This window comes from Dicentrarchus labrax, unplaced genomic scaffold (assembly GCF_905237075.1).
Source record: "Dicentrarchus labrax unplaced genomic scaffold, dlabrax2021, whole genome shotgun sequence".
NCBI classification, from domain to species: Eukaryota; Metazoa; Chordata; class Actinopteri; family Moronidae; genus Dicentrarchus; species Dicentrarchus labrax.
In genome coordinates, this window is record NW_026136706.1 from 22,218,686 (window position 1) to 22,241,259 (window position 22,574).

The window sequence follows — 22,574 nt, forward strand, 5'->3', positions numbered from 1 at the left end:
TCTCGTTCTTCAGCATGATATTCCCACCCCACCCCCATGCACAAAGCCAGCTCCATAAAGAAATGGTCTTCCCAGTTTGCTGTGGAAGAACTTGACTGGCCTGCACAGAGCTCTGAACTCAACACCATCCAACACCTTTAGGATGAACTGGAAGACCGACTGTGAGCCCGGTTTTTAATCACTCAGCGTCAGTTTTGGACCTCATTAATGTTGCTGAAAGGGAGCGAACCCCTGCAGCCGGGCTCAGAATCTGGTTCAAAGCCTGAAACCAGAAGAGTGGAGGCTGTTGTTGACATTACAAACACCATACATCGAGTCAGTTCCAATGATTTTTTAATATAGTTGGCAATCAAAGATGATTTTGATTTGAATCATTATTTACAGATCAGTATGTACAGTGGTCAAAGAAGAGCAGGAGGCTGTAGTTACTCTGTGTGTGTGCGCCGGGGCAGGGGGAGAGTAGGCAGGGAGTGGGGAGGGGGGCAGAAGTAGCTGACATTCATCCTTTGAAATAAATGAATGAATAAATCAAGTAATGACTTATTTCATTCATCTATTCAACACCTAACGGTATGTGTGCATAGCTCGGACACGGATTTGGCGACGCACACACACCCCACGCGCACACAGAATAAATATACACACACTGTATATGAACAATCCACTGGTAGGTAAGACAATAGATAGACAATAATGTGCACATCCTTGTTTAAAAGTCTCACCTGATCTCTCACACACGCTCTCGCACACGCACACACACACACACACACACACACACACACACACTCGTAGAGACACGTCCACGTAGACCCTCGCACATACACAGAACCACAGCTGAACAGATACACACAACACACAACACACACCGCTGGACTCAGCCTGAGCTCCTCGTGTCATCCACACTTTTATATTTGAGATTTGTTTTGCCGATTTTTGCATTTGAGTCAGAAAATAATGTCACTGTTTTTGTTAAAAAAACATAGATTTCATAAATATCACAGCATTTTTTTGAAGATATATATCCATAATCCAAGACTTTTCTATCCAGCAGGCGCAAAAACTATTCTCTTAGCTGTAAACTTGTAATAAAACTGATATTTAGAATAAAGTACGTAGTATAGTAATGAATATTTCACCTCAAATTACTTCAAATAAATGTTTTCCCAAAACTCTGATGGATGAGATAGATGATGATATTCCAATGATTTATCAAAATAAAACCTCACTACAGGAAATAGTGTATTGTCTATTTTCTAAACTGCAGTTATATTTCTATAGACTGGCCGTCTGTGAGGATTATGAATATGTCTCCAAAGATGCATTCAAGTTTGTTAACCTGCCTCACTTTGACTTGAGAGAAAAAAAAATAGCAGCTAATTTCGGCAACTTAAACGTAATCGTCAAGGCAAAAGTCTCAAATGTAAAAGTGATGACGGGAGGGGCTCGGGAGAAGCACTTACAGCGGGACACACTCAGTCAAAGTTACAGTACTTGAGTAGCTGATCGAGGCGTACACACATGTAGGGCTTTGGTGCATCATGGGACAATCAGGACTGTTATTCTTCAGTTCGAAGGAGCACGACAGGCGCCGATCTGATCGATCGGTCCATATATATATTTATATATTTATAACTATAAATCCATCCAATGAGCTATGTACAAAGTATGGCAAAGAAAAATCTTTATTTCAATTTTCAGCAGATGTCATTGGCTCGTCACTGTGTCTAGTCCATAATGTCTCCAGTGATGTGAACGTTTCATGCTTAGGGGTGAGTCCATACCGGCAACCTGCAGCGGTCTCCAACATGGACTCATGGACCCGATTTGCCCCGGAGCAAAAGCTCAGCAGAGTCCGTCCAGGGCCTGGGTTCAGTTCTATAAGAAGGGGGCGGGTGGTCTCGCCACCAGGGTCATGTAGCGTTGACTTCCATGATGTGGTCGTCGGTGGCGGGAAGCACCAGGACCTGCTGCGTGTAGCTGTGGTTGAACACCTGTCCGGGGCTGAAGGGCTCCAGACGTGGCATGGCCACACCCTTCTGCTGCTGGTCGCCACTGCCCACAGAGTGCACGCTGCCCCGACTGCGGATGCTCGCCGTGTCCCCCTGGTCGTCCAGTGCCTTGTCCAGCAGGGACAGACTGTCGTTCTCCACGCAGCTGTCTGAGGATGACAAGGCAACGACAAACAAGTCAGCAGAAGTTTTGTTTGGAAATGGCTTTGATGATTCGTGGCTGTGACCAGTGTCCTTTCTGCTTACTGTTGGTTTATGAATTGCCCAAAGATAAATATAAAGTTTGTCCTGAATTATAACTGAATCTAACCTAACAGGCAGTGGTTTAGCAACGTTGATATGTTTTTTCACCCAATATTTAGCTGTGTTTTCATCATGCACAGTAAGTAGTGTTCTCACAACTGCTGTTAGATGGTCAGCTGACAGAGATTCAATATCCTACCTGCTGCTTGAATGACATTTAAATCGTTTTTCCTTCTTTTCCAGCTACATAATGCGGAATGACCGCAAATTCAAAAAGAATCCATCTACTGTTTTCTACAAAGTTAAAGTCTCCGTTCCCTCACTACGGAATAAATGTCTACAAAGTTCTGTGGTTTTACGTTTGGGGGGGGTGTGTGTCTTACCAGGGTCTGGTTGGATGGCCACTGCTGCAGTGTGAGGCAGGTACTTCAGCACTTTGATCTTGGGGAAGGGCAGGTGTCCTGCAAACAGAGGCATCACCTCGATCTGCACCTTGTGGGTGGCGCTGGCCGCCATAGGCATCGACACCATCCCTGAACTCTTCCCACACACCGCCCAGTTACTGCTGCTGTCAGCCACTGTGGACACACACACACACACACACACACACACACACACACGCTTAAGTCACACAGAACGGATGTTATGTTATATCTCTACAATACATTACAATCTACTCATTCTAGAAAGATTTGGGTGTCTGAAACTGGGCTTTAGCTGTGTTTATAGCAAAAAGCTGACAGAACAAACAGACGTTTTACTTTCAATTTAGTCTGCAACTGATGATTATTTTCTTTAATGATTAGTCCTTCAATTATTTCTTTGATTTAGCGGATTAATTATTTGGTCCATTAAATTTCAGATATTAAATGAAATGAGAACAAATGGCTTACTGCAAGAAGAAAAGCTACAAATAAACACATGGGAGAAGCTGGAATCTACAAATGTTTGGCATTTCTATTTGAAAAGTTGTTTAAACAGGAAATCAATTATTACAATAGTTGCTGATTAATTTTATGACGACTGACTAATCAATTAATCAACAAACTCATTCAGCACTAATTTAATTCTCTTTTTGACTCAAGTATGTGGTTCTCATATATTTGTTGAACATGACTGGAATACTTATTTGAATCTTTTACTTTTATCGTAAGTGTGGCAAATAATTCATATTTTCATAACCTTTTTATTTAATTATATATATATATATATATATATATACACACATCTTTTAGCAACTGCTGTAATCCCCAATTCCGTCTCAGATTTTATTTATCCTTTAGCAAACCTGGTCGATAAGGTGTTGTACATACCTTCATACATGAGTTTGGTGGTTTTGAGACCATCAGTGTCAGTCTTGCTGTCCTCTGCCAGTTCTCCCTCTGCAGGTTCAGTCAGTCGTGTTATACACACCTCCAGCCCGCACAGCAAACCAGAGCGACAGTGCTGCTCACCAGCAGGAGGCAAGATATCCGCTCTCACACTGTACAACGTCTGACAACATCAAACAGAGGTTATTTATGGTGGGGACATCTCTTACTGTGGTAGGAGCGCTTAGATAAGAGATAGATAGCTCAAAATATAATATAGCATATGCATTAACTAATGCAATGTTAGCTTAATCGCACTGTTCGTGATATTAATATTTCGCCTCCTCCTGCAAAATCACTTAATTAAACCAGGAACATAACTGACAGCTGCCCCATATTAAGACATGTTTAATTTGATATTGGACTTACAGTGACTCTCTCGAATTGAAACTGGTAGTGGAAGGGTTTGAAGGCAGAAATGTCTTGGTTGAGAGGAGAGAAGTCGGCAGAGAAAACACACTGGAGACAGGAGGGCAGGTCATCCTTCCACCTCACCTCCCACAAGCAGAACACACTGTGCTTACTGCACAAAAGCTACAAGAAAAACACACCAGACATAAAGATGAATTCATGTTGTTTGAGTTTTGAAAAACCTTACTGCCCAAACTTTAACCAAAGTAACAGATCAAAAACTGTCAAATATTCCTCCCTGTTTCTGTTGGAAACTTCATTTTGGCTGCTTGTAAACACAATGATTATTTCTGTGACTACCCAGAGTCCCTAAATGAGGCTTACAACATTGATCAACTGGTAAATCGAGAGCTTCATCTTCAGGCTCAGCTCCCTCAAATGGAGTGTATTTTCATATTTATCATCAATAGTGTGAACATGGCCATAGAACACATCATTTTAATGTCTATTATTTCCCTATGATTACCCATAATTATTATAAAATATATATATTTTTTTTCAAACACTGAAGGTTATGTACTGATCAGTCCTGTAGTCAGGGACTGTGTAGTTGTTTTCTGCTCACCTGTTGTGTTTTAGTGTTGAGGGACTGCAGCTCCAGTGTTGCGTGCTGCTTCTCTGTCAGCTTCACTTCTGCCAGCGTGAAGTTCACATCTGACACATTCTGCACACATACCTGGATGTACTTCCTGCAGGGTCAGGTCAAAGGTAGCAGATCAGACGTGTTGCACACGTTAAAGAATGCTATGTAAATATTAAATAAGTAAACTATAGGTTCTTGTATTTTGAGGGGTTTATATTAAAGATCACATTTCCCAAGGACTCCCAGACACACCGCGTGTGTTATTTGTGACACATGCAGGCATTGCTATGAGAACGTCAGCTCACCTGTTACCAGCAGAAAGCAGTGAGTGTTTGGTCTTGAAGGGGATGTAGAAGGTGAGGGCAAGCAGCGTGGAGTAGATCGACCACGGACAGTCGATAGACATCTGTGGACAGACAGCAACAAGACTTTACTATCACATCTCTTAAAGTATCATGTGACAAGACGGCTAACAAGCCCAATTACAAGAAGTAAATGTCTATCTGAAAATTGAAGGGTTGCAGCTAACGATTGTTTTTGTTATTGATTAATGTGTAAATTATATTCTCAATCCACTAGCTAACATTATCTTATAAATAGAGTCCACTAACATCTACAAATGGGCAGCACCCACCACAAAAGAAAGTCCAACACAAAGTGACACGCCTCCATCCCTACCCCCTAAGTTGCACCTATCTCTGAAAGTGTGTAACTGTGTGAGCGCCTCACCCTCTGGTCGATGGCGGTCATGGGCGTGTCAGGGTGACTGTAGCTGCGTGGTCGGTGGCGGACCTCGCCGTTGGTCAGCCTTTCGTTGGCGGGACGTTCGTCCCCAGACGGGATGAGACAGAGAACCTCCAGGTGGAACTCCAGAGTGTGGTAAGGAGGGGTGGGGGGCAGGCTGATGCTAGTCACCTTCTCAGACGACTGAATGGACAGGACGCTTTCACCCACCAACTCTGCACACAGGAAGAGAGATTCACAGCAGAGAGATTGATTGTCAAGAACTCTATCCTATCTAAAATTATTATTGAAAATACTAACTAAATAAGTTGAACTAAATCTAAAACTGCAATAATTAAGTCTACTTGTAAGTGTCAAAGATAATCTCTTTAAATATTTGAAACCTCTGATTACAATGTGCACTGACCAGCAGCAGGGTTGCTGATACGGGCGGTGCAGCTGCTGGAGGGCAGGATGGGCATGGTGTCTGTGTTGCTGAGCTGCAGAGCGTCTCCTTTCTTCACAGTGTAGTGACCCGTCAACAGAGTGAACTTCACCATCTGAGGCAGACCTGCCAACAGTGGCTCTGAAAAACACAAACACAGCCACAGTGAGCCCCACACACACACACACACACACACACACACACACACACACACACACACACACACTGCATTGAGGTTTATATATGATTGGAAACTTATGGAAGTAATCAGAGCAGTAGAAACACGTCTGATGCAAGGTCAAAGAAACATGATTTGTAATTTTTCCTCTGCCAGCTGCATTTTTGGCAATAAGAGAAACCTGCGAAAAGCTGTGCAGCCCCCCAGTGTAAGCACTGCAAGGGACTGATAACACGTTTTTAGAATGTCTATTTGTTAAAAGAAATCAATTGGATTGTGTAAACGTGTGTAATTTTAGTGCTTCACAAAATGAACAGCAAACAAACCTAAACATTGCAACCAATAGCACAACGTCGGATATGAAGCATTCCTGTCAACCATCATAAAAAAGATTCAGACCTGAAAGAGGCTCCACAGTGAGTTGGGGCTCCTGAGAATAGACTTCATACTGGACTGACGGGTAGATATGAGGCAGCACAAACTGCACCTGACCCACTGTGGCATACAGCTGACGCAACGTGTAAGTACCTGGTTGTCCACTCTACAGAGACAAACAGAGAGAAGACAAGAGTGGCAGGAATGTTTATGTATCAACAAAGGTTGAGAGAGTGAGAGATAAAAATACAAATTAAAAAAACAATCAACAGATACATATCAAATCTCCCTTTAAAAAAACATAACTAGTTAACCATTTTTGTTTCTACATTTAAGGTAGCAACAAAGCGTCTCTTACTGGTGCTGTGAATATGATGCTGTTATTCCCGGGCTCTAACGTTACATCCTGCACTTTCAGCATCTGTGCTCCTTCTTTCATGGCAACAGCAGGAGGGCTGACACAGTTGGGCGTGTCCGGCGGCGAGTGGCTGTCATGACGGCGCATGACCAGATGAGTGTTTTTACACACCACTCCTGTGGAGTTGAGAGAATTGTCCGAAGGACTCCTGTCCTGAATCTCATCCAGTTCTAAAGGCGGACCAGCAGCTGAGGAGGAGGGGGGACCCGCTGACGAGTTACTCTGATGAAACTCTACCGTCCCTGGGTTTGTTTGTCTCTGAGTTCCCTTAGACCTTCCATTAGTCCCTCCGCGCTCCAGGTCGAAGTGAATGCTAGCAGCTAGTTGCTGTATGTGCACTGATACGGGCATCAAACATCGCAGAGTGAGCTCCACCTGCAGGACGGCTCCAGAGTGCACCGAGGCTGTGGCTGGACGGAACTGAAGCCGTGTGAGCTGAGTGAAAACACCCATGCTGAGAGTCACTTTCTGAGCTGTGTAGGAAGAAAAGAAAACGTGGTGTTAATGAAGAACAGACTTCTGCAGTTAATGCCAATCCAAAAAATACAATAGGTGTCTCAGCAAAGCAATGAGTACGTCAGAGATAATGCACTATGAGGTGAGCTGATATATTAAAACAAAGGTTGGAGAAATTGGTGTTTTTACTTGTACCAGTAATGAACATGATCACTTACACTGATCTCCAGACTTGCCGGCAAAGGTCAGAATTTCCTGACAAAAGTGCTTCCTCTCCTCCGTGGTAAGGTTAACATCACCAGCCAACAAGGCACTGGTCTGCAGGTAGCTGCGGTGGGTTGTAAAGGAAACCAAACACTACAGTGTATTGGTGCAAGAACACCACCTTTATCAGCACAGGAACCCCCTGCACTCATTTCCTCCAGATTAAACTACTGTAACTCCATCCTCTCTGGCATAAACCTAAAGTCACTCTGTCGCATCCAACTAGTTCTGTTTAGTATTTATTATTTTCATATTTAATTATATTTTATGCATCATGGCTATCATTTTGCTTTGTCTGTCTTTAAAAGGTGCTACATAAATAAAGTATTATTATTATTATTATTATTATTGTTACAGCACGTTGGACACGATTTTGTATCACCAGTGGGACAGCCTACTTGGCACAATATGACTGAACTAACTAGAATCTCAAAGACATACTTTCGATTCAAGTATCTCTTATCTTATGTACAGCACTATAAAAGTTTAGTGCCAAAGGCACAGAGTATTGCAAAATGTGCAATTCTTTATAAAACAGCACCTTAACCATCCCACTATAACATCTTTTTGCTGTTAAAAACAAAATGCACCTTGATGGTTATTTCCTCTTACAAGTTTATCTTGGCACTACTGGTTGATGATTTGAAGGATACTCTTCAGTTCTGCCCAGCAGTTTCTGACACGCAGCAATCTGTTTCCTGGTGTGAGTGACAGGGAGGCTCCATCCCTCTGATACGTATGACTTCAGAGCTTCCTGTAAGAAGGTTTCTGCTCGCTCAGGGTCCGCCTTCCTCCTAACACACACAAATGCATCACCTTGTTTTTCATATCTATAGAAACAGAGATTACTGACAGACTGTGTACCTGTCTACAAATCTTTAAATGCTACCAATGAAACTAATTTAAGACCAGACTCTTCATGTGTCAACAGATACAGATATTGAGAATTATTTAAATATACTTCTTTCTCTAGTCTTTCGTCTGTATCATGTATGTCTGTATGAAACTGTGCTGCCACTTAGCATAAATGCTGTTTTATTAACTTCTGTAAAAGGTATTATTTTTGCAAATAAAAACATTTAAAAAGCTCACATCTGCGGAATAATAAACTATCCCTCATCCAAATTTGACTGAAATGTTACTTTCAACTGCACTTTTATGGGCCTGTCACGCCCATCGTATCACATTAGTGTTTTCATTTATTCTGCCTGATTAGACCTCTCCTCAGGAGTGTGTGGGTGTTTACAAGCAGTCAATGACTGACAGCTCTGGGGAAGAGGCCTAATCAGCCAGAATAACTGAAAACACCAGTGTGGACGTGCAGAGCCTTTAAAACTATTTTTAGACCCAATGGAATTAGCAGGTTTTCTTACATGTAGAACTCAGCCAGGCTCTTTCCAACCAGTCTGGCAGACCTCAGCCGGCCAATGGCCCTGTACATCTCCATAGCAGCATGAGAGAGTTCCTGATGCAAGATGTGGCCAACGTGGTGGTGGTGATGGTGGTGGAGGAAGAGGGTGAGAGGGAAGAAAAGAGGAGAGGAGAAAGATAATGAACTGATCTGTTTCCACTGAGGTTTCCAGGGTATTACATCAGAAAAAATATATGTAAAAATCTGCACAGGAATTAAGAGAACTTCCTGTTTTGCCAACTACTGAAATACAACACCAAGCTTTGGCAAGAAATTCACTTACGAGATAGTGCCTTTCAAAAGCTTCCACGGACGACAAGGCTTCTTTCAGCTTTTTGTACGGGCTCTGCAAACTGTTGACTGCGGAGGGAAATTAAAACAAGGCACAGAGTTATTTACTGTCTCAAATAAGAGTCAGGCTTCTTCGTTACAACTTAATCAACATCATTGGGCCGAACAAGCCCACACTTCTTTCAGTGAAAAGGAAATTCCAGCCCCAAAGGCTCCGATACACTAAGCCGACTTAAAATAACTTGTCAACATGGAACAACAGAGGTTTTGCTTTACAGTGCGTCTGCAGGAAAAAGCAAACACCCTGCAGACTACAGCAGAGGGACACTGCAGAGAAAATATATTATATGATACTTGATAACAATTCGATACCACGGTAAAAAACAAAAAACAAAAAAGAAATCTAATGTATTTAAAAATACACTCCTTTTCCTAAAAACCACGTAACAACAGTGGCCCCTTTTCTCATAGATGTTTTCTTATTTACTTATTTCACATACTACTTTAATCTGCTCATTTAGTTTTATCCTTCAGTTCCCTTTCTCACACACACACACACACACACACACGTAATGAGCCTATCAAAATGATTGAAGCCAACGTTTCAGATGTGTTCACTGCTGTTCACTGTTGCTTTATCAGGTCCGTGCTGGTATAATAAACACTGTATCTGCGCCAGAGAGTGTCTTCTTCTGTGCTTCTCTGCAGAGCAGTGCAACAGTCTTTAGACTGTACCAGAGGTGCTCTGTCATGTCTGGAAGAACTGATTCCCCGGTACCTGCAGTACTGTAGAAAAACGAGTAGCAACGCGTTTTTAAAACATTGGCACCGACTTGGTACCAAAGTATCAGTTCTCATGACATCCCTACTGTACAAGTGTTTTCAGCCAATGGCTGTTTGCTTGTGGAAGAAAAAAGAACAGAGGCAAATAAATACAAATAAACTGCACTTAATAACAGATCAATCAGGAGTCAGACCTCCAGTCAATCCTGAATCAGCTAAACTGCTGCTGACGAGGGCCAATCAGAGCCACGAAGGGTCAGGTCACATTGTAAAAGCTACAGGCAACAGACAGTGCGGAGTCTGGAAACTCACCAGTCTCAGGCCTCTCATCCCCCAGTCCGGCCAGCAGATCCACAGTCCTGTTCAGGTCCTCAGATGTGGGTTCCTTCTCTGACACCAGGCCACAGAGTTCCCCCAGGGACTTCAGCTGAAGATGGCAGAGAGGTTAACAAACTTTATATTATATTTTCAACCTAATATTGCTTGTTCTTTACATGAATGAGTAAAAGAATGAGCAAATCATTCTCTAACATGCCAGAGTCAGACATTTACTTCAGCCATGCAGCAGTACAAATGATAAAATACTGTAACATTAATTGCTTTCTAGACTTTCCAGTGCTCTAATTTCAAACTGACCAAACATTGACAGACACATGGTTTTAGCATACAGTAGAAAATGATGTACAAATTATAAAATAATTATAGTCTTAACAGCTTGACAGAATGAGCCAAGACCTCACAAAAACTAAACCAAACATTTTAGTGTAGTGTAGTGAGAGTTTAAAGGTCAATGTCTAGTAGTTCTAGGGCCCTGTTCATCAAATGTGGCTTAACTAATTCAGGCTAAAATAATCCTATTTATTCTCATTCAGCTAACAGTCAAAAGTATCTCAAACTGTTTTTGGTTTGGTTCTTTTCTTTTTTATATTCAGTAACTCTTCATTATGAAATTGTAACAGATTATAGTGATTTTTTAAAAACCTCCATGTTCTTCAAATCATCATTATATCAACACAGGGAGGCATTTGTATCTGAAAATGACTTCTTGTATGGAGTTTACCATTTAATATCTTGGTCATGACTTGACACTTTTAGATTTAAGGACTTCTTTCTCTGACAACAGCTCCAGATTAATGAACCAATGGATCCAGGCTCCTGTCAAATTGTCAACATTATAATCTGGATAACTCTATTATCCACGTATGAAGAACAAGGTCCTAGTCCACTGACGGTATCATGACACCAGTAACTGAAGCCAAAGCTACATGATTCAGTATTTTTTTGTTACCTTGTCAGTTGCGTAAGCCCACAGTCCAACAGTATGGGAGCAGTTTGCAGCTAACTGGGCCTGGTCACAACAGCCCTCGATCCTGTGCAGAACCTCCAAGCAGCTGAGGAACACCCAGCAGTCAAGCGCCCCCTCCAGCACCGACACCTGAACAACAGCAACAACATACATTCAGTTCAGTCCATTTAGGTTTTCGATACAAGCTTGTTGTTCATCCATCACAATTCCTAATTATTTGGTCCCTTTACCAAATCTAGATGATGATCACTTTTCATTTCTGTATCCGAAGAGATGGAATTATGTAGGTTCTATGCAGGAAAACAAGGAAACATTTGTACATGAAGAAAAAGTGGCACTGTAGTCAGTGTACCTCCAGCAGACGTAGTTCTTGGACACAGTTGTGCAGCAGCTCCAGGGCTCTCTGGGTGACCTCCCAGGGCCTCTGGAGGAAGATGAGCAAGGTGCACTGGCGGGAGAACAGGTAGCTCCTCAGATCTAACAGGCTGGCTTCCCCACGTTGGATCCCATCCCTCTTCTCCATGTCAATGGGCCGCCGTAGCAACAAGCCGCTCCAGCTACGCACCGGGCGCAGAATGAGCCGAGCCAGTTCGCCGTATCTGTGGACAGAAACAGACCCAAAGCTAAACTAAAATAGACCTTTGATCTTGGAAACAAAAATATTTCTACTTGAGAGGACTTCTATACTGAAACCAACTGTAGTACAAGGTGGCGGTTGCTTACCTCCAGCTCCGAAGTTAAGGACATATTGGGTAAAAAGAGCATCTAGTTCATCATACTGGACCAAGGCATCTTCAAACTGCTGCAGCATCTCAAAAACAAAGGCCAGCTCCTCCTGCACGATTACACACACATACACACACTCACATGTGAGACACTGAACTGTGACATAATGCAAAAAGAGGCAGAGGATAGCATCAACAAATCCGTAGTTGGGGGGTAGGTGATGGAGCATTCACGTTTTACGCCTTTTCAGACCGTTAAGATTTGTGACACAACATCTCCTTCTCTTTCTTTGCAGACAATCCCTGTGCCTGTTCTTTGTCTAGTTACCTGGACCATGAAGTATTCACAGAAGCTCCAGCCGGGCTGGGTGCGTTTCTCTCGGAGCGTGCGCATGTCGTCTTCAAAGCGACCCAGGTTCTTGGTGAAGGACATGAGGAGGAGAGTTCGCAGCTTGAGCAGCAAGGAATTCCAAGATTCCTGAGACCGAGAGGAGTCCTTCAGAGGATCCGAGAGAACCACACACCTGTGTCAAAGGGGGAATGACATTTGAATCAACATGGTTTCTTATCTTCAGCAGGTATTGATTCATTGCCTGCTGGGAAATGAAAAGGGCAGGAATAAATTATAATTAAATTATTTTTGGTTAATGTCACAAATATTTTTCAAATTAACTGCTTTACTGTTTATTCTATAAAATTGCTTGTTTTGTTTGATCTAGAGTCTAAATGCAAATATTCTATTTAATTCAACTTATACAACAGAGAAAAGCAGGGAGTGCTTACATTTAAGAAGCTGAAACCAGAGAATATTCTGCATTTTTCTTTGCACTATATGATCACATTTCACATCATTCTATATAGGAGCAGAACAATCACCTTCTACAGTTTCTGTAGCAACAGGAGGAACTGGGGATTGGCAGTGTCTTGTGAAGGACGCCAGTATGTTACCCATTCTCATCGTCTTCTGCTCATTTCATCTAAATCAACTTGTTTATGGGGGGGATTGTCCTCACCTGTCATTCTGTTTGTTGCAAAAATCGCTGCGGATCTTGTCCACGATGGATGACCGAGGCAGGATGTTGGTCTTGTTCTTCTTCTTATTATCGTTGGTCTCCACGACAATGATTACCCAGTCTGCTGAGCCGTGAGCTCTCAAGCTGTTCTGCCATCGCAACATGTCCTCCTTCACCAAGCTCTTATACACCTCTGTATCCTACAAGAAAGTGAAATAAATTTATTATTCAAGCAAAATAATTATTCTTTACAGCAGGAGGTTATAAAAAGCTCTGATTGCCCTCCCAAAATTACCTTAAAACATTAAAATTATACACATGAATGAATACTGCATGTAAAACTGTTGATGCTGGAAAATTGGATAAACAGACACATAAAAATTATAACTGAATGATGAAGAGAAAAATGATGCTTCTCCTTTAAGTAACCTGCATGTTGTACCCAATGAGGAAGTTTCCACATCAGAACATATCAGATAGTAAAAAAGAATGCTGGCCAGCAAGTTTACATTTCATAACTCAACCTTTTAGCCTGTAGGCTGCTGATTTCAATTCAATTCAATTCAATTCAATTTTATTTGTAAAGCGCCAATTCATAACAGAAGTTATCTCAGGACACTTTTCAAATAGAGCAGATCTAGACCGAACTCTTTATAAATCCTTATGAATGTTGTGGGATTTAGATAAATACTGCTACTTGAGGGTACTGTTTGTTTGAAATGGGCTGTAACTGAGTAGAGCTGGGATATAATATGACAAGTCAGTTATTATGTAACAGTGTCCACTGGCAGTGAGAGGAACTGAAGGCCTGACTGTTGCACAATGTTTTGGAAGTAAACTTGTAGTTTGTGGAATCATTTTTGGGTTGTGAATGTTTATCAGCTGAACGAGACATCACATGATAATAGAAACCACTTAAATTAAATCTCTGAAGCTTAAATATAACTGTACCAATGACAGTTTGGATTGATTTTTGTACAACATAAGACTTTGTTGAAGGCCGTACACGCCCATGTAAACAAACACACAGGTGTTTTCAGTTACACTGACTGATCGGCTCTGACTGACTCTCCTTTCGAAGGACAGCCTGACCCAGTTCGACAGGTGTGCCACTGCCTCCCACAGGGCTGATTGTGTCTTTCCTGCAGTTTGTGTTCACAAGTTAAACAGCAGAAGTTGCATGCGAACAGTTTCATTTTAGCAGCATTTGTATTATTTACATACGACACAGATGTGAATAGTTGGTGCACTGTGGTTTTATAACCTGTCCAGGTCACAGTTATGAACAGCCCACCTGTCCTCACCACCTGCGATATGGTCACACTGTGCGCATAAAATGTGCTGCTCCTGGTAGAAAAAGATGGGGAGGGTGCAGCCCTAACCTGCTGCTACAGTCAGTCTGCTCATACTGTCAAGACTGTGTTGATGTGTACAGACTGTGTTAGACTGACATGTCCCTGAATCTTCTTTTGGCTTTGTTACACCTCTTCCAGCAGGACAACCTGTACCTTTTTACGCCCCACAGTTTACCCCCTTTATTTACGCCCTTCCCCTTTAAAAAGGAGCACACACTACTGCTGCAACTGTGACAAAGGACTGGTGGGGAAAACCTGGACAATCTAATACAACCTGTACCAACTATAGGTAGGGGAAGTACGTGAAGGTTAGGGATTTTAAAGTGCCTTTTGCTTTGTGTTAACTGGAGCACCTTTAATGAATAAGCTATGAAGCTAAGCAAAAAATGGAGGTATTCATTTCAGAAGTTTCAGTCAATAGATGTATCAACCGTACTCATGAACTCATGAATGTGACAATTATACATAAAGATAAAAAGAATCTGACAATCTGTTGCTATTCAGCCCCTTTCAGATGGTGGTGGTTCAGGATGTGGTGATTCTCAACAAAAGCAGTGTAAATTCCACAAAGCTAGTCTTTATTGCATGTCTGTTGCACTGAATTGTAATACTGTACAGGTGTTAATGTCACTGGTTCTATACTGCATACACATACAGGCTCACTACTCCCGCACTAGAGGCATAGACCTTAGGAAATGTCACGAGTCATAAGCTGATGACAGCACTTCCTTAAACTAACCAGCTGCTCAGTCAGCAGCAGCAGGTTCCTGCTTCCCTTCTTGTTTTTCTCCCGTCTGCTTTCCCTAAGCACTCTTGCAAAGTAGATGTCAAGTTCAGTTTAGACTGGTGTCTGCAGGCTCCTAAAAGTGCACCAAGTAAGGCCATGTGCACAATAATGCAGATACATTTGAAAATGTATTCTTTTCCTCTCAAAGTTGATCTGTTTCCACCAAACTGACCTCTCAAAGAATACACTGCAACGTAGATGCATTTGAATAATAAAGCTTTCCAATGAAACTGATGTATGCAAATGCTATGCAACAATGATCTGAACTTGCATAACTTGTATCTCTCGTTAGGAGTTTGCATATCTTGCATACAGAGCTGTCTGCGACTTATTTTTGCCCTGATAGGATGCCCAAAAGTATTCATCTATTCTTATAGTGTAGACAAGCAGACATTACCCATCCTCCTGAACACATTCAGCTCTTGGGACTTCCTGGACACAAGTCGGACAGCTGCAACATTAAAAAGCAGACTTTGTGTTGCAGCCACCGCTCTCTGTGATCAATCAGTTTGTACATAAACACAACTGATCACACAATAAAAGTGTTCTCATTGATGTGTCTTAATATTTATTGTGGCAGACAACTTCATGATCACCATTAAACAGTAATTTAATCCAAACTCTCACTGCAGCAGCATATTGTTCACTACTCTTCTTTATCAGGAAGCTGTTATGACCACAAATTAAATGACTATCTATGAAATTGTCTGACAACAAACAGAAAATGATCACAGTGATCACACTTCATTGTGTGTGTGACTTTACTGAAACACAAAATCAGTGTTCACAGAGAGTTCTTTCAATATAGATCTTTAAACCAACTGGAGGACGCCCAAAGAAAGGCTAGGGTTGTCAACACAACAGCACTTGAATCATGGCCAGCAAGATAGAGAAGAGCTGAATAGAACAGTCCTTTATTGTCCCATATAATGCACAATGCAATAATTAATGTTCCCCAGTACTGTTAATTAAATTACTAGGTGACTGAATGATTGAGGTTGTTTTGCATAGTGTGTGTTTGTGTGTGTGTGTGTGTGTGTGTGTGTGTGTGTGTGTGTGTGTTACTTACACAGCAGTCAGTCCAGTAGATATGAAGGAAGGGGAAGGTGAGGAGAGCCTTGTTGCCCTCCTTGGGGAGGAGCTCCTCTTTAAACTGTACAAAATTAGCTTCGAGGTGAATCATTTTTGGTGCACGGCCATACGTCCTGGACAGAAAAGAAATCAGTCTTAGGAGGTGATCAGGTGTTTACGATGAATATTATTTTCCTTATTGTCCAATGACAAAACATGTCTACATTATACCTATGGAATACCCTGTTTTATAAGTATATTTCTTCTTTCTTGCTGAGCAACAAATCCAGTAACTTTCTGTTACAGCATAACATTGACGATAAGAGCCAGGGTTTAACATTACATCCTTCAGTACAAGAACCCCTGGGGCTGTGTTTATTCACCGTTGTTAATCTCACTCTCAAAAAACCACCACAGGTGACAGTGTACAGAATACAGACATCCTGCTAATGTACAATAATCTCCTTCTAAACACATCAAAGAAGTTGGATGTCACAAACATGAAAACTCTGATAGTCATTTCTAATATCCTTCTAAGACTCATTCAAATTTCTTGCCACTAATAAGCAATAGCCTTAAATGGAATGTAAAATAATATTTAAAAAAAGGCAGAAGAACACTTTTACTCTCTCAGCTCCTAAAATTCAAGGGGAGACAACATCTCTTACTCCATTTCCCCCCAACCTGCAGTGTATTACTGCACTGGATCGTCACACCTACATTAAACTCCAGCATATTATCAATAAGTCATCCAAAATCATGCTGCATGGTGGTGTGATGTTAAAAGCTGGGCCACCTGTACCGAAAAGCATGACCACTGAATATCAGTGGACAGAGATTAAAGAGCAGCCTCTCAACTACACCCTCCTCTCTAACCCAGTACTAACAAAAGCTGAAAAGGATTTTTATTACTATGTTTTTCCATCATGCATTCACCAGGGAAGTACTCACCTCCTCCACTCCATTGGCTCCCTGGGAAGTTGTTGGGCCAATGAGGTATACAGAGATGTAAACAAGCTCTGGTCTCCAGCACCTGTGATAAAAGGGGCAGCACAAAGAGCATTTAGAAATGTTGTCATTTGTAATCATTTTACTGTAAATACAAAGAAAATATCCCCAAAAAGTGGGGTACAAAGTGAAAAGGGTACGAATGCTACAAAGAGTACTTCTAATGAAAAATCTGACTGACAGAAAAGAGAACATTTGCGGACAAAATGAAAAGCAGGTTTTATGCAGAACACAACACCAGAAGTCTTGTTTTTGTTAAGTTCCAAAAACAACAATGAGTCTGGAAGAAATTATGGGATTGCGTGGCATTACAGGGGGAAAACTGTGTCAGGAATTGTGTCTATTAAACAGCCTTCTTAAGAACAAACTGAAGTGAACAGCTACTGCAGTGTAGTCCATACTATACACTTTTAAAGCACACAAGTGAGTCCAGAAAACCTCAGACGCTCAACTGTCTCAGAACACAGCAAACATACAAACAAGGTGAGGCTGAGAATCTTTGAGAATGTAATAAAGGATGTTGAGGTTTTGCCAGAACACTCTCTTCTCAAACTTTGGACGGGTAAATGACTCTTTATCTGCCCTCTCCTTTTTAACAGCCCTGTAGATCTCCATGATGTTTTTCCTTGAAAGAGTAAACTTGTTTAACCGTTGATAGGGGTCTACGTAAGGCCTTCCAGCACAACTGTTTATCTCTTTCCAAAAACGCAGAGATACTAATTCTCTACTTCTCTTATGTATGTCTGGGGAATTGGTCAACGCTTTACTTTTCAAAAATGTAATTGCTTTGTGATTTACAGCAGAATAAAGGCTGCAGACTAATTAACTAAATAACACTGGGAGCACCAGTAACTGTTAGTGATTACTCACTCATTTCTGTCTATTCTGCTGTCAGACTGGTAATAGCCTGCTTCTAAAAGCTTTGGATTTTAGCCCTGTATGTGTCTGGGCACATTTCATGCTTTCACTGCTATTATGCTTTAGGGAGTTTCATGTTGAGTTGATTGTGTGGCTGAACTGACAAACCCTTTTCTGCAGCTGTTTAAAACCAGTATAAACTAAAATAGCCACATGTGTGGTGTATTATATATCTCGAGATGTGTGATGCATCATATCAGTCAATCTTTTTTAAGACGCAGGAATCAAATGTATGCCGTATGATGTAATCACTGCATTACGAACAGCTTTCAGTTTCAGAGGACAGCTCAACTCAAGTCATGACATTTATGTCTCAGAATCACAAGTTTGCCCCAGAGGGCTTTTCAATCTGCACAGCATGCAACACCCTCTATCCTTAGACCTATCCTTTCATCACCATGTGATATCCACGTATAGTATGTACCCAAGTGCACAGAGTCTGAGTCATTTTAACACACAGCAACAGCTATAAAAGATTTAACTGTCAGAAAGCATAATCTCAGGGACACAACAAAAAGCCTCCTGTCGCTCTAAAGAGCCAGGACTTTCAATCAAACACTGTCTATTCTCCTTTACAATTACAAACACCTACTATGGTAGTATGTTGGCCTAGCCTACACAGAAGCCTCACATCCACATTAACTGTATCAGCCTTGCTATTAGAAAGACAAACATTTGTTTTTTTTCATTTTGGCACTTGTTTACGCCTCATCAGTGCTTTTAAAAATCCACCCATCGCGGAACCCCAGGTTTGATTCCAGCCTTCAACCCCCTCGCTCTCCCCCATTCCCGTCTATCTTCAGCTATTCCTATAGAATAAGGATCTTAAAAGCCCCCTAGACATGTTTAAAAAAATAGAACAATCCACCCCTCAGTTTATCTCATACTGTTAAATATGGAGAGCAGTCCTTAAGTACTGCAGCAACAGCTCTGTTGTGGCACTGCTCTCAGGCACATTGCATATGAGTATGAGATTAAGGTGATGACGTTCAGATTGAATTTGAGGGGTTTTACATTTTAGGGACTCAGCTGCTTCATTTGTGTAAATGAGAGTCTGTGCTGTGCAGATATACCTATGAGGTCGGTCCTTCCTCAGAATCATCACCAGTCCTGTGGACCAGCCCCTCACTTTGTCATCACCTATGACTCCTGGAAGAATCCCCCAGCCCAGCCCAATGAAGTGGCTTCACTTATCACAGCCAGTGCTCCATTTCAGAAATGTTCATGCTGCCATTCATGGTAGCTGCGTGCATTTTGATAAACAGTCACTTGTACGACTGAGGAGCTTGTTCAAGCTACACTGGAACTGGGCCACATCCAATGAACCGTGTAAAAAGCCCTTTTTATAAATACCCCCAAGGGTACAGGACTACTAGTCCTGTACAGTTCACCGAGTGTTAATGTAAACATCCTGTAAGACGACCGTCAGCACTTAAACCTCGTAGTGAGCTCTATTTGAATCCTGTGTGCTGGAGTTGGGCCAGTGCATTTCCCTGTGCTGACAGTCTGACTGCATCGTAAATCAATTAGCCTTGCTGCCCACTGTTTAACACCTGGACAGATCCAAAGCATCACTGGATGTGGATTTTGCTATGTGGCATATTGCGTCATGTGTCATAATTCAAAAGAATCGAGCAATTTGCATGTACAATCAGAAGGGTGACAAAATATGAACCGGGCATCTTTACAGTTCATGGCTGCTGGTAAGTACTGTAATTTGGTGATATTTATTATGAACCCGTGTGACCTTTTGATCTGAAACTGCACTGCTAAAATGAATGAATATACACATTTAGTTCATATGTGCGTTAGTTGATTTCATTAATCCTTCCAGGGTCTTAAAGCTCCAGCATGCTCCAGACAAAACTGAACTTTGAATGTTCACAAAGACTATCAAAAACTGCTATCAAACACAACGCTGCAAAGCAAACACCAGTAATCCCTGTGACCATGTGACTCAGTTTTACACCCAAGGTCACATAATAGTAAAACTATAACACTGCTCATCTTGTTGGGAACATAAGTAAAACAAGAAGTAGCAACGAGTTGCACATTCATAGGTCTGACTCAAGCTCTTCATTAATAAATCTATAAATCAATGATTCAGCACATGGTGACATCTTCTTTAGAATAAAGCTACACTTAATCTAAAGTCTGCAGGTGATTCAAATGAATGATCTCACAGGTCAGTCATCAGAAACACAGAAGAAGAGTGTTAACAGAGGTCATTCGTAGCTAAGAAAGGCACCAAACATCTGTAACCTTCCTCACAGAACTGTGGTGTTTTCTGCATCCAACGTTAGGCAACTGGTTACTTACACAGGGAACCGAACAATAAATTCACACAGTCTAAGGTAAATGCTCATGTCAGTTTCATTCTGACTCGCAAGTATCCTTTTCTACCTCAGCCTTGGTTAGTGTCTCTCATGTTACATACCAGTTACAGTTCCGAATTTGCATTAATCATTATGCTGGACTCAGAAATAAGCCACTGTTTGGCAGGTTTTCAGTTGTTTTTTTTTTTTACAAATATTACTTGTAATCTGAGCCATTGATTGAATAAACAGGAAAAAATGTTAACATTGCAGGTTGTAATCTTTGCTTAGGTCAGAAAATGCAGCATCTAGAGAGATAGACTGATGCATCACCGTACCCAATGGTTACAGACTCTTTTAAAGGAACATGGAGGTACCCTTATGTTTGTTGTACAGGGTTTACTTGTGAGCAATTCTCTTTCTGCATCTAATCATCAATGCAAAAGTCCCAAATGTAACAAGGAGGATTTCAGGTATACACCTGACTATGGACACCTGATAACCCCACAGGAAACCCAGGAGATCTCTCACTCGGGGCAACCTGTGACCACCAACAAATAATACATATTAACTGTCACTGCTGCAATTTCCTTTAAAACTCCGACCTCACAGAGCCTCTAGATTCACCTGCCTGTACTGGAGCACATTTTAGACCAGTCCGTCCTAAAACTGGAGCAGCCTGCGGTGTGAGGTGAGCCTGGCACCCACTACCAGAGCCGGCTCCTAAAATAACCCCAGTGAGAAGCTTCCATAAGACTCCAAGGGATTTATGAATGGCGAACAGACCCCAGCGCCCCGTACATCATATGGCGACTAATGTATGTAGGCTAGCAGAGTGAGCAGTGGCTGGCCAGCAGGGAACAAGGTGATATCAGAGAATAGACGGGCTCTGGATGATTTCAGAGAATAGACGGGCTCTGGTGATATCTTTCCCAAACTGCAGCACCTGGCCGTGACGTTATATCGTTAGCTGGGCCTGTGGCTACGAGCTAGCTGAGAGATATACCGTCTTCCATGGGCACATTAAGCACAGACAGCGGTGCAGTATGCAAGTATGAACACATTAGAGCCTTGACAAGTAGACATTGAGCCGCCAGTCGCCACACAGACACGCAGCGTCTCCGGGCTGGTCACTATAAGGGTACGAGCTAGCTTAGCTAAACCGAGCTAATGAATATAGCTAGCTTGCTAACTGTCAAGACCAGAAAAAAATCCGACTGACCGTCTCCTTTCAGTAAACACTCACATGTCACAATCGGCTTGTTTTCCATAGTGTAGATTATCGGCTTTTCCTCTTGACACTCCATATGTGTTAGCGGTAGTACTCCATGAAAATGACATACAAACAGAGCTTTATTATTAGTAAATGCTTATGTATGCAGTTGTGTTGAATCGATGGGGCCTGTGTCCCACTGCACTTCCGGGAAGTGCGTAAATAGTGCGTCAGTAAAGGGGCAACCTGTGCTTTTTATTACAGACACTACAGGTTGAAAGGTAAACTAGTAAGTCTGTATTACTTATTGAATACGTCTTCAGATATTTTCCTTTAATAAAAGTTTGTTATTATTATTATAAAATTAGTACTCAGCTGGCCAATAACTGTAATCAGTAAACCGTTCAATCAAATGTAAAATAAGTCACAATACAAAAGAGTGGCCCCTGTTATATTGTTAGATATTGTAATATTGTACAGTGTATACAATCACTTGGGATGTGGTGCATGAGGTATTTTCATGGGAATCAAATTTTAAGTAATCAGACTGGTCAAAAACCTCTTCTGCCACAGAAAACAGAAAACACAATTTGGCCACTTGGTCTAGTGTTACACCCTGGTGACGTTAAATTACCCTGTATCAATCTTTTTTTTGCAAGGTATTATATAAATTATATTTGAACACATTTTTAAATTGCTCTTTGATAGAAATCTGATTTTAAAAATCCTTACTGCAAAAAGGTGAGGGTAACCGATGACAACAATCTAATATCTAAAAACATGTTATTGTATTTCATTTTCTTTACACATTGAATTGAAGAAGTTATTTATAGCTGTAATCCTAGAATGTCACTGCAATTTGTCACTGTCCCAGAGCTTGTTAACCCCTAGCAGGTTTATAGT

The 22,574-nt window shown here is 41.5% G+C and overlaps 1 protein-coding gene across 1 annotated transcript; it reads right to left on the bottom strand.

Moving 5' to 3' along the window:
* Positions 1–316: 316 nt before the first annotated feature.
* On the bottom strand, positions 317–21,877 carry trappc10 (trafficking protein particle complex subunit 10). The gene is given in 24 exon segments (XM_051403135.1): positions 317–2,158; positions 2,636–2,830; positions 3,566–3,746; positions 3,992–4,156; positions 4,599–4,722; positions 4,922–5,022; positions 5,346–5,575; positions 5,767–5,925; positions 6,362–6,503; positions 6,696–7,228; positions 7,430–7,539; positions 8,129–8,269; positions 8,849–8,940; positions 9,170–9,246; positions 10,273–10,387; positions 11,249–11,395; positions 11,619–11,836; positions 11,839–11,865; positions 11,990–12,101; positions 12,320–12,515; positions 13,005–13,204; positions 16,216–16,351; positions 17,169–17,250; positions 21,705–21,877. Coding segments are annotated over 24 exon segments (3,792 nt in total). The 5' UTR covers positions 21,766–21,877; the 3' UTR covers positions 317–1,910.
* Between the last annotated feature and the right edge of the window lie 697 nt (positions 21,878–22,574).